Source organism: Oncorhynchus tshawytscha, linkage group LG20, assembly GCF_018296145.1.
Source record: "Oncorhynchus tshawytscha isolate Ot180627B linkage group LG20, Otsh_v2.0, whole genome shotgun sequence".
NCBI classification, from domain to species: Eukaryota; Metazoa; Chordata; class Actinopteri; order Salmoniformes; family Salmonidae; genus Oncorhynchus; species Oncorhynchus tshawytscha.
The window spans coordinates 34913301-34926152 of NC_056448.1; the positions used below are offsets into that span (position 1 = coordinate 34913301).

Consider the following 12852-nt stretch of genomic DNA (forward strand, 5'->3'; position numbering starts at 1 on the left):
CCCCAGTACTGACTGACTGACCCTAGTACTGACTGACTGACTGACCCCAGTACTGACTGACTGACCCCAGTACTGACTGACTGATTAACCCCAGTACTGACTGACTGATTGACCCGGTACTGACTGACTGATTAACCCGGTACTGACTGACTGATTAACCCCAGTACTGACTGACTGACTGACCCCAGTACTGACTGACTGATTAACCCCAGTACTGACTGACTGACTGACCCTAGTACTGACTGACTGACTGACCCCAGTACTGACTGACTGATTAACCCCAGTACTGACTGACTGACTGACTGACCCTAGTACTGACTGACTGATTGACCCCAGTACTGACTGACTGACTGACCCCAGTACTGACTGACTGACTGACCCCAGTACTGACTGACTGACTGACCCCAGTACTGACTGACTGACTGACCCTAGTACTGACTGACTGACTGACCCCAGTACTGACTGACTGACTAACCCCAGTACTGACTGACTGACCCTAGTACTGACTGACTGACTGACCCCAGTACTGACTGACTGACCCTAGTACTGACTGACCCCAGTACTGACTGACTGATTAACCCCAGTACTGACTGACTGACTGACTGACCCCAGTACTGACTGACTGACTGACCCCAGTACTGACTGACTGATTAACCCCAGTACTGACTGACTGACTGACCCCAGTACTGACTGACTGATTGACCCCAGTACTGACTGATTAACCCCAGTACTGACTGACTGATTAACCCCAGTACTGACTGACTGATTGACCCGGTACTGACTGACTGATTAACCCCGGTACTGACTGACTGATTAACCCGGTACTGACTGACTGACTGACCCCAGTACTGACTGACTGATTAACCCCAGTACTGACTGACTGACTGACTGACCCTAGTACTGACTGACTGACTGACCCCAGTACTGACTGACTGATTGACCCCAGTACTGACTGACTGACTGACCCCAGTACTGACTGACTGACTGACCCCAGTACTGACTGACTGACTGACCCCAGTACTGACTGACTGACTGACCCTAGTACTGACTGACTGACTGACCCCAGTACTGACTGACTGACTGACCCCAGTACTGACTGACTGACTGACCCCAGTACTGACTGACTGACTAACCCCAGTACTGACTGACTGACTGACTGACCCCAGTACTGACTGACTGATTAACCCCAGTACTGACTGACTGACCCTAGTACTGACTGACTGACTGACCCTAGTACTGACTGACTGACTGACCCCAGTACTGACTGACTGATTAACCCCAGTACTGACTGACTGACTGACTGACCCTAGTACTGACTGACTGACTGACCCCAGTACTGACTGACTGACCCCAGTACTGACTGACTGACTGACTGACTGACCGACCCTAGTACTGACTGACTGACTGACCCCAGTACTGACTGACTCACTGACCCCAGTACTGACTGACTGACCCTAGTACTGACTGACTGACTGACCCCAATACTGACTGACTGACTGACCCCAGTACTGACTGACTGACTGACTGACCCTAGTACTGACTGACTGACTGACCCCAGTATTGACTGACTGGTTAACCCCAGTACTGACTGACTGACTGACTGACCCTAGTACTGACTGACTGACTGACCCCAGTACTGACTGACTGACTGACCCCAGTACTGACTGACTGACCCCAGTACTGACTGACTGACTAACCCCAGTACTGACTGACTGACTGACTGACCCCAGTACTGACTGACTGACTGACTGACCCTAGTACTGACTGACTGACTGACCCCAGTATTGACTGACTGGTTAACCCCAGTACTGACTGACTGACTGACTGACCCCAGTACTGACTGACTGACTGACTGACCCTAGTACTGACTGACTGACTGACCCCAGTATTGACTGACTGGTTAACCCCAGTACTGACTGACTGACTGACTGACCCTAGTACTGACTGACTGACTGACCCCAGTACTGACTGACTGACTGACCCCAGTACTGACTGACTGACCCCAGTACTGACTGACTGACTAACCCCAGTACTGACTGACTGACTGACTGACTGATTAACCCCAGTACTGACTGACTGACTGACTGACCCTAGTACTGACTGACTGACTGACCCCAGTACTGACTGACTGATTAACCCCAGTACTGACTGACTGACTGACTGACCCTAGTACTGACTGACCGACTGACCCCAGTACTGACTGACTGACCCCAGTACTGACTGACTGACTGACTGACTGACCGACCCTAGTACTGACTGACTGACTGACCCCAGTACTGACTGACTCACTGACCCCAGTACTGACTGACTGACCCTAGTACTGACTGACTGACTGACCCCAGTACTGACTGACTGACTGACTGACCCTAGTACTGACTGACTGACTGACCCCAGTATTGACTGACTGGTTAACCCCAGTACTGACTGACTGACTGACTGACCCCAGTACTGACTGACCCTAGTACTGACTGACTGACTGACCCCAGTACTGACTGACTGACTGACCCCAGTACTGACTGACTGACTGACCCCATTACTGACTGACTGATTAACCCCAGTACTGACTGACTGACTGACTGACCCTAGTACTGACTGATTAACCCCAGTACTGACTGACTGACCCCAGTACTGACTGACTGACTGACCCTAGTACTGACTGACTGACTGACCCCATTACTGACTGACTGATTAACCCCAGTACTGACTGACTGACTGACTGACCCTAGTATTGACTGACCCCAGTACTGACTGACTGATTGACCCCAGTACTGACTGACTGACTGACTGACCCCAGTACTGACTGACTGACTGACCCCAGTACTGACTGACTGACCCTAGTGCTGACTGACTGACTGACCCCAGTACTGACTGACTGACTAACCCCAGTACTGACTGACTGACCCTAGTACTGACTGACTGACTGACCCCAGTACTGACTGACTGACCCCAGTACTGACTGACTGACTGACTGACCCCAGTACTGACTGACTGATTAACCCCAGTACTGACTGACTGACTTACTGACTGACCCCAGTACTGACTGACTGATTGACCCCAATACTGACTGACTGATTGACCCCGGTACTGACTGACTGATTGACCCCGGTACTGACTGACTGATTAACCCCAGTACTGACTGACTGACCCCAGTACTGACTGACTGACTGACCCCAGTACTGACTGACTGACTGACCCCAGTACTGACTGACTGACTGACCCCAGTACTGACTGACTGACTGACCCCAGTACTGACTGACTGATTAACCCCAGTACTGACTGACTGACTGACCCCGGTACTGACTGACTGACCCCAGTACTGACTGCCTGACTGACCCCAGTACTGACTGCCTGACTGACCCCAGTACTGACTGACTGACTGACTGACCCCAGTACTGACTGACTGATTAACCCCAGTACTGACTGACCCCAGTACTGACTGACTGACTGACTGACCCCAGTACTGACTGACTGATTAACCCAAGTACTGACTGATCTTGGTCTCGTCACAGTCTCACTGGGAAACACTGGGTCTGGGTATTTTCTGCTTCTTTGTATTGTGGGTTCTGGCCTTGACTCTCTGGTGTTCACCCTTCCAGGTAAATCTCACCTGGCCATCGTTCAGAAAGTGAACAGCGAGGGGGAGGGGGATCCCTTCTACGAGGTGCTGGGATTGGTCACCTTGGAGGATGTCATCGAGGAGATCATCAAATCAGAGATACTGGACGAGTCCGACCTTTACAGTGAGTCGACATCAACTAACCCTGATTTAAACTACAGATTGACAATGGATCAGTCCAGAGTCAATTTACTTATTCTGTAGTGAACTGGAGTGTAATGAGTTAAATTATGAATGGCAATTGATTAACACTACTCCAGGAGAACAACCCTCCTGCAGGATTTGTTTCCAACCCTGTTCTAACACATCTGATTTCAAGAAGCAGCTTCTCCACAGGACCTTGTCTAACTGAATCGTGCGTTCAAGTGTAGGGCTGGAGCAAAACCCTACCTACCTGCTCTTCAGGAGGAGTTGTGTTGTATTGAAACAGAGGCAATGCCAACCCCTCCACCAATTTCATACTGTCATCTCCCCTCTATCACTGTGTCCCATCTCATTTCAGGATTGTCAACAGAAAAATACATCAAGAGAACGAAGCTCCCATCCTCCTAAAAAATGTTCTTTGTAGATAGTGAATTCACTCTTGGTAAACATGGCTGTTGTCATTTTCCCTCTATCCTCTCTTCCTATTTTCTCTCTCTACTCTCTTTCTCTCTCCTCTCTCTACTTTCTCTCTCTACTCTCTCTCTACTCTCTCTCTACTCTTCCCCTCTCTCTCTCTACTCTTCCCCTCTCTCTCTCTACTCTTTCTCTACTCTCTCTCTACTCTCTCTCTATTTTCTCTCTCTACTCTTTCTCTCTACTCTCTACTTTCTCTCTTACTCTTCCCCTCTCTCTCTCTCTCCTCTTTCTCTACTCTTCCCCTCTCTACTCTTTTTCTCTACTCTTTCTCTCTTTACTCTTTCTCCTCTACTCTTTCTTTCTTTCTCTCTCTTCTCTCTACTCTTTTTCTCTACTCTTTCTCTCTTTACTCTTTCTCCTCTACTCTTTCTTTCTTTCTCTCTACTCTTTCTTTCTCTACTCTTTCTTTCTCTCCTCTTTCTTTCTCTTCTCTCTCTTTCTCTCTTTCTCTCTCTTTCTCTCTACTCTCTACTCTTTCTCTCTACTCTTTCTCTACTCTCTCTTTCTCTCTTCTCTCCCCTCTTTTTCTCTCTACTCTTTCTCTCTCTACTCTTTCTCTCTCTACTCTTTCTCTCTCTACTCTCTCTCTACTTTCTCTCCTCTCTCCTCCTTTCTCTCCTTTCTTTCTCTTCTCTCTCCTCTTTCTTTCTCTTCTCTCTCTCTACTCTTTCTCTCTCTACTCTCTCTCCTTTCTCTCTACTCTTTCTCTCTCCTCTCTTTACTCTTTCTCTCTACTCTCTCCTCTTTCTTTCTCTCTCTTATCTTTTCCTCTCTCTTTACTCTTTCTCTCTCTACTCTCTCTCTCCTCTCTCTGTTCTCTCTCTACTTTCTCTCTACTCTTTCTCTACTCTTTCTCTCTCTCTCTCCTCTTTCTCTCTCTCTACTCTTTCTCTCTCTCCTCTTTCTCTCTCTCTACTCTTTCTCTCTCTCTCTACTCTTTCTCTCTCTACTCTTTCTCTCTCTACTCTTTTTCTCTCTCTACTCTACTCTCTCTCTACTCTCTCTCTATTCTTTCTCTCTCTCTACTCTCTCCTACTCTCTCTACTCTCTCTCTATTCTTTCTCTCTCTCTACTCTCTCTACTCTCTCCTACTCTTTCTCTACTCTCTCTATTCTTTCTCTCTCTCTACTCTCTCTACTCTCTCTCTCTCCTACTCTTTATTTCTCTCTCCTCTTTCTTTCTCTCCTCTCTCCTCTTTCTTTCTCTCTCTACTTTCCCTCTCTAATTTCTTTCTCTACTTTCTTTCTCTCTCCTCTCTCTCCTTTCTTTCTCTCTCTACTTTCCCTCTCTAATTTCTTTCTCTACTTTCTTTCTCTCCTCTTTCTTTCTTTCTCTCCTCTCTCCTCTTTCTTTCTCTCTTCTCTCTCCTCTCTTTACTCTTTCTCTCTCTACTCTTTTTCTCTCTCTCTCTCCTCTTTCTTTTTCTCTCTCTCTACTCTTTTTCTCTCTACTCTCTCTCCTCTCTCTCCTCTTTCTCTCTCTACTCTCTCTCTACTTTCTCTCCTCTCTCCTCCTTTCTCTCCTTTCTTTCTCTTCTCTCTCCTCTTTCTTTCTCTTCTCTCTCTCTACTCTTTCTCTCTCTTCTCTCCCATCTTTTTCTCTCTACTCTTTCTCTCTCTACTCTTTCTCTCTCTACTCTTTCTCTCTCTACTCTCTCTCTACTTTCTCTCCTCTCTCCTCCTTTCTCTCCTTTCTTTCTCTTCTCTCTCCTCTTTCTTTCTCTTCTCTCTCTCTACTCTTTCTCTCTCTACTCTCTCTCCTTTCTTTCTCTACTCTTTCTCTCTCCTCTCTTTACTCTTTCTCTCTACTCTCTCCTCTTTCTTTCTCTCTCTTATCTTTTCCTCTCTCTTTACTCTTTCTCTCTCTCTCTCTCTCTCCTCTCTACTCTTTCTCTCTCCTCTCTCTGTTCTCTCTCTACTTTCTCTCTACTCTTTCTCTACTCTTTCTCTCTCTCTCTCCTCTTTCTCTCTCTCTACTCTTTCTCTCTCTCTCCTCTCTCTCTCTACTCTTTCTCTCTCTACTCTTTCTCTACTCTTTCTCTCTCTACTCTTTTTCTCTCTCTACTCTACTCTCTCTCTACTCTCTCTCTATTCTTTCTCTCTCTCTACTCTCTCCTACTCTCTCTACTCTCTCTCTATTCTTTCTCTCTCTCTACTCTCTCTACTCTCTCCTACTCTTTCTCTACTCTCTCTATTCTTTCTCTCTCTACTCTCTCTACTCTCTCTCTCTCCTACTCTTTATTTCTCTCTCCTCTTTCTTTCTCTCCTCTCTCCTCTTTCTTTCTCTCTCTACTTTCCCTCTCTAATTTCTTTCTCTACTTTCTTTCTCTCTCCTCTCTCTCCTTTCTTTCTCTCTCTACTTTCCCTCTCTAATTTCTTTCTCTACTTTCTTTCTCTCCTCTCTCCTCTTTCTTTCTCTCTTCTCTCTCCTCTCTTTACTCTTTCTCTCTCTACTCTTTTTCTCTCTCTCTCTCCTCTTTCTTTTTCTCTCTCTCTACTCTTTTTCTCTCTACTCTCTCTCCTCTCTCTCCTCTTTCTCTACTCTCCAGCTGACAATAGGAACAGAAAGAAGGTGGACCCTAACAAGAGAATGCGTGACTTCTCTGCCTTTAAGCACACAGAGAACGAGTGCAGGGTGAAGATCTCTCCTCAACTGATGCTGGCTGCTCATCGCTTCCTGGCTACAGGTGAGTTGACTATCACCTGACAGGAAGTAGCTAGTAGTAAACACTTGTATTATATTACCATACCATGGTATTATAGTTAAGAAGTTAACACAGGTCAACCAGATGTCATGGCATTTCAGTGGAGATTTGTTACACTTGAAGGTTACACGCGTTAACTTGTTATAAGCATTTGAGACTTTATAATGTCATTAAAAAAAGTCATCTCTATATATCAACAGAATTGTTGGTGTTTAGTCAGGATGATGTTGAGATGATTAGACATCCTAAATGGGTCATACATCCTCATAACAAGTCTTACAGTCTGTAACTGCATACTGTTCATGTGTTCTACAGTTCTACTTAGTGTGACTGATTTGTCTGAATTGATGGTACAATCTGTAAGTGATTTCTGGGTCTGTCTCTCCCCCCAACAGAGGTGATTCTGTTCAGTCCCAGTCAGGTCACTGAGAAGGTATTACTGAGGATTCTGAGGCACCCTGACGTCATCCAGGAGATCAAGTTCAACGACAGCGACAAGCGCTCTGCTCTGCACTACATCTACCAGAGAGGCAAACCTGTCGACTTCTTCATACTCATTCTGCAGGTACACAGTACATGCACACACGTAGTCCAACATGTAAAAACTTCAACACCAATGCAATATCTATCCTCATCTTCCAGCTAGACGGCTCACTCACAGCTTTAAACACACACAGACTGGATTAAGGTCAACAGTTTGATTCCTGTGGTGTGACTCAGGCTATTGGCTTTAGCTCTTTAAGTGTACAGCACTTGAGCACAGTGTATATGGGTGGGTGTGTCAGATGACTTCATGTGAAGCTTGCTGGGGGGCAGGCCTGCCCTTCACTAATTGATCCCTACTATGTAAGGAGAGACTGAGGGGGGAAGGGGAGAGAAAGGGAGAAGAGGGGAACAAGGAAGGGGGAGACCCTATAGCTACTGACGCTGAGTAGAGAGGACGTGACTAGAGTCAGGTGGAAAGGTAAAGGAAGGAGAGGAGACAGAATGGGTCGAAGAGAGCGAGTATTGGATCTGACACGGTATGTAGCTACTGATCCTGGATCTGACACGGTATGTAGCTCCTGACCCTGGATCTGACCCCGTATGTAGCTACTGACCCTGGATCTGACCCCGTATGTAGCTACTGACCCTGGATCTGACCCCGTATGTAGCTCCCTGGATCTGACCCTCTATTATAGCTACTGACCCTGGATCTGACCCCGTATGTAGCAACTGACGCTGGATCTGACCCTGTATTATAGCTACTGACGCTGTATCTGACCCTGTATTATAGCTACTGACCCTGGATCTGACCCAATGTGTAGCTACTGACCCTGGATCTGACCCAGTATGTAGCGACTGACACTGGATCTGACCCAGTATGTAGCTACTGACCCTGTATCTGACCCCGTATGTAGCTACTGACCATGGATCTGACCTCGTATGAATACTGACCCAGGATCTGACCCCGTATGTAGCTCCTTACCCTGGATCTGACCCCGTATGTAGCTCCTTACCATGGATCTGCCCCCTTATGTAGGTACTGACCCTGGATCTAACCACGTATGTAGGTACTGATCCTGGATCTGACCCCGTATGGAGCTACTGACCCTGAATCTGACCCTCTATTATAGCTGCTGACCCTGGATCTGACCCAGTATGTAGCTACTGACCCTGGATCTGACCCTCTATTATACAGTGCCTTGCGAAAGTATTCGGCCCCCTTGAACTTTGCGACCTTTTGCCACATTTCAGGCTTCAAACATAAAGATATAACTGTATTTTTTTGTGAAGAATCAACAACAAGTGGGACACAATCATGAAGTGGAACGACATTTATTGGATATTTCAAACTTTTTTAACAAATCCAAAACTGAAAAATTGGGCGTGCAAAATTATTCAGCCCCTTTACTTTCAGTGCAGCAAACTCTCTCCAGAAGTTCAGTGAGGATCTCTGAATGATCCAATGTTGACCTAAATGACTAATGATGATAAATACAATCCACCTGTGTGTAATCAAGTCTCCGTATAAATGCACCTGCACTGTGATAGTCTCAGAGGTCCGTTAAAAGCGCAGAGAGCATCATGAAGAACAAGGAACAGACCAGGCAGGTTCGAGATACTGTTGTGAAGAAGTTTAAAGCCGGATTTGGATACAAAAAGATTTCCCAAGCTTTAAACATCCCAAGGAGCACTCTGTCCATAGGACAACAATCAGTCATATATTGCACAAATCTGGCCTTTATGGAAGAGTGGCAAGAAGAAAGCCATTTCTTAAAGATATCCATAAAAAGTGTTGTTTAAAGTTTGCCACAAGCCACCTGGGAGACACACCAAACATGTGGAAGAAGGTGCTCTGGTCAGATGAAACCAAAATTGAACTTTTTGGCAACAATGCAAAACGTTATGTTTGGCGTAAAAGCAACACAGCTCATCACCCTGAACACACCATCCCCACTGTCAAACATGGTGGTGGCAGCATCATGGTTTGGGCCTGCTTTTCTTCAGCAGGGACAGGGAAGATGGTTAAAATTGATGGGAAGATGGATGGAGCCAAATACAGGACCATTCTGGAAGAAAACCTGATGGAGTCTGCAAAAGACCTGAGACTGGGACGGAGATTTGTCTTCCAACAAGACAATGATCCAAAACATAAAGCAAAATCTACAATGGAATGGTTCAAAAATAAACATATCCAGGTGTTAGAATGGCCAAGTCAAAGTCCAGACCTGAATCCAATCGAGAATCTGTGGAAAGAACTGAAAACTGCTGTTCACAAATGCTCTCCATCCAACCTCACTGAGCTCGAGCTGTTTTGCAAGGAGGAATGGGAAAAAATGTCAGTGTCTCGATGTGCAAAACTGATAGAGACATACCCCAAGCGACTTACAGCTGTAATCGCAGCAAAAGGTGGCGCTACAAAGTATTAACTTAAGGGGGCTGAATAATTTTGCACGCCCAATTTTTCAGTTTTTGATTTGTTAAAAAAGTTTGAAATATCCAATAAATGTCGTTCCACTTCATGATTGTTTCCCACTTGTTGTTGATTCTTCACAAAAAAATACAGTTTTATATCTTTATGTTTGAAGCCTGAAATGTGGCAAAAGGTCGCAAAGTTCAAGGGGGCCGAATACTTTCGCAAGGCACTGTAGCTACTGACCCTGGATCTGACCCAGTATTTAGCTACTGACCCTGGATCTGACCCAGAATGTAGCTACTGACCCTGGATCTGACCCTGTATTCTAGCTACTGACCCTGGATCTGACCCAGTATGTAGCTACTGACCCTGGATCTGACCCTGCATAAAAAGTGCATTTGGAAAGTATTCAGACCCCTTGACCATTTCACATTCACTGTAATGACAAAGCGAAAACAGCTTTTTATAAATGTTTGCAAATGTATTAAAAATAAGAAAAATAAGTATCTTATTTACCTAAGTATTCAGACCCTTTACTATGAGACTTGAAATTGAGCTTAAGTACATCCTGTTTCCATTGATCATCCTTGAGATGTTTCTACAACTTCATTGGAGTACACCTGTGGTAAATTCAATTGATTGGACATGATTTTGAAAGACACACACCTGTCTATATAAGGTCCCACAGTTGACAGTGCATGTCAGAGCAAAAACCAAGCCATGAGGTCGAAAGGAATTGTCTGTAGAGCCCTCCATTTGGTAAATCCGACCACAACTCTATCCTCCTGATTCCTGCTAACAAGCTACAATTAAAGCAGGAAGTATCATTTACTCAGTCTATAAAAAAGTGGTCAGATGAAGCAGATGCTAAACTACAGGACTGCTTTGCTATCACAGACTGGAACATGTTCCGGGATTCTTCCGATGGCATTGAGGAAACACCACATCAGTCCCTGGCTTTATCAATAAGTGCATCGAGGACGTCGTCCCCACAGTGACTATACGTACATACCCCAACCAGAAGCCAGGCAACATCAGGCAACATCCGCACTGAGCTAAAGGGTAGAGCTGCCGCTTTCAAGGTGCGGGACTCAAACCCGGAAGTTTACAAGAAATCCTGCTATGCCCTGCGATGACCATTAAACAGGCAAAGCGTCAATACAGGGCTAAGATTGAATCATACTACACCGGCTCTGGCGCTCGTCTTATGTGGCAGGGCTTGCAAACTATTACTGACTACAAAGGGAAGCACAGCCGCGAGCTGCGCAGTGACACGAGCCTACCAGATGAGCTAAATCACTTCTATGCTCACTTCGAGGCAAGCAACACTGAGGCATGCATGAGAGCATCAGCTGTTCTGGATGACTGTGATCACGCTCTCCGTAGCAGACGTGAGTAAGTTCTTTAAACAGGTCAACATTCACAAGGCTGCGAGGCCAGACGGATTACCAGGACGTGTGCTCTGGGCATGTGCTGACCAACTGGCAGGTGTCTTCACTGACATTTTTAACATGTCCCTGATTGAGTCTGTAATACCAACATGTTTCAAGCTGACCACCATAGTCCCTGTGCCCAAGAACACAAAGGAAACCTGCCTAAATGACTACAGACCCGTAGCACTCACATCCGTAGCCATGAAGTGCTTTGAAAGGTTGGTAATGGCTCACATCAGCACCATAATCCCAGAAACCCTAGACCCGCTCCAATTTGCATACCGCCCAAACAGACCCACAGATGACGCCATCTCTATTGCACTCCACACTGCCCCTTCCCACCTGAACAGAAGGAACTAGTGTGTGAGTGCTATTCATTGACTCCAGCTCAGCGTTCAACACCATAGTACCCTCAAAGCTCATCACTAAGCTAAGGATCCTGGGACTAAACACCTCCCTCTGCAACTGGATCCTGGACTTCCTGACGGGCCTTCCCCAGGTAGTGAGGGTAGGTAGCAACACATCTGCCACGCTGATCCTCAACACTGGAGCTCCCCGGGGGTGCGTGCCAAGCCCCCTCCTTTACTCCCTGTTCACCCACGATTCCATGGCCAGGCACGACTCCAACACCATCATTAAGTTTGCAGACGACACAACAGTGGTAGGCCTGATCACCGACAACGACAAGACAGCCTATAGGGAGGAGGTCAGAGACCTAGCCAGGTGGTGCCAGGATAACAACCTGTCCCTCAATGTAACCAAGATTAAGGAGATGTTTGTGGACTATAAGAAAAGGAGGACCGAGCACGCCCCCATTCTCATCGATGGGGCTGTAGTGGAGCAGGTTGAGTGCTTCAAGTTCCTTGGTGTCCACATCAACAACAAACTAGAATGGTCCAAACACACCAAGACAGTCGTGAAGAGGGCACGACAAAGCCTATTCCCCCTCAGGAAACTAAAAAGATTTTTCATGGGTCCTGAAATCTTCAAAAGGTTCTACAGCTGCAACATCGAGAGCGTCACTGTCTGGTACGGCAGTTGCTCGGCCTCTGACCACAAGGCACTTCAGCGGGTAGCGCGTACGGCCCAGTACATCACTGGGGCTAAGCTGCCTACCATCCAGGACCTCTACACCAGGCGGTGTCAGAGGAAGGCCCTAAAAAATGTCAAAGACCCCAGCCACCCAAGTCATAGACTGTTCTCTCTACTACCGCATGGCAAGCGGTGCCGGAGTGCCAAGTCTAGGACATAAAGGCTTCTCAACAGTTTTTACCCCCAAGCCATAAGACTCCTGAACAGGTAATCAAATGGCTACCTGGACTATTTGCACAACCCCTCTTTTTATGCTGCTGCTACTCTCTGTTTATCATATATGCATCGTCACTTTAACTATACATTTGTGTACATACTACGTCAATTGGGCCGACCAACCGGGCTATCTGCATTGTGTCCTGCCACCCACCAACCCCTCTTTTACTCTACTGCTACTCTCTGCTCATCATATGCATAGTCACTTTACCATATCAACATGTACATACTACCTCAATCAGCCTGACTAACCGGTGTCTGTATGTAGCCT

The 12852-nt window shown here is 46.4% G+C and overlaps 1 protein-coding gene across 1 annotated transcript in view; it reads left to right on the forward strand.

The window, feature by feature from the left end:
- Nucleotides 1-12852, forward strand: part of LOC112241372 (metal transporter CNNM4-like) — a 50054-nt gene that overhangs the window by 13157 nt on the left and 24045 nt on the right. Inside the window, exons 2-4 of the mRNA XM_042302523.1 lie at nucleotides 3597-3740; nucleotides 6786-6923; nucleotides 7337-7506. Coding sequence (XP_042158457.1) covers nucleotides 3597-3740; nucleotides 6786-6923; nucleotides 7337-7506 — 452 coding nt within the window. The remainder of the gene's footprint in view (nucleotides 1-3596; nucleotides 3741-6785; nucleotides 6924-7336; nucleotides 7507-12852) is intronic.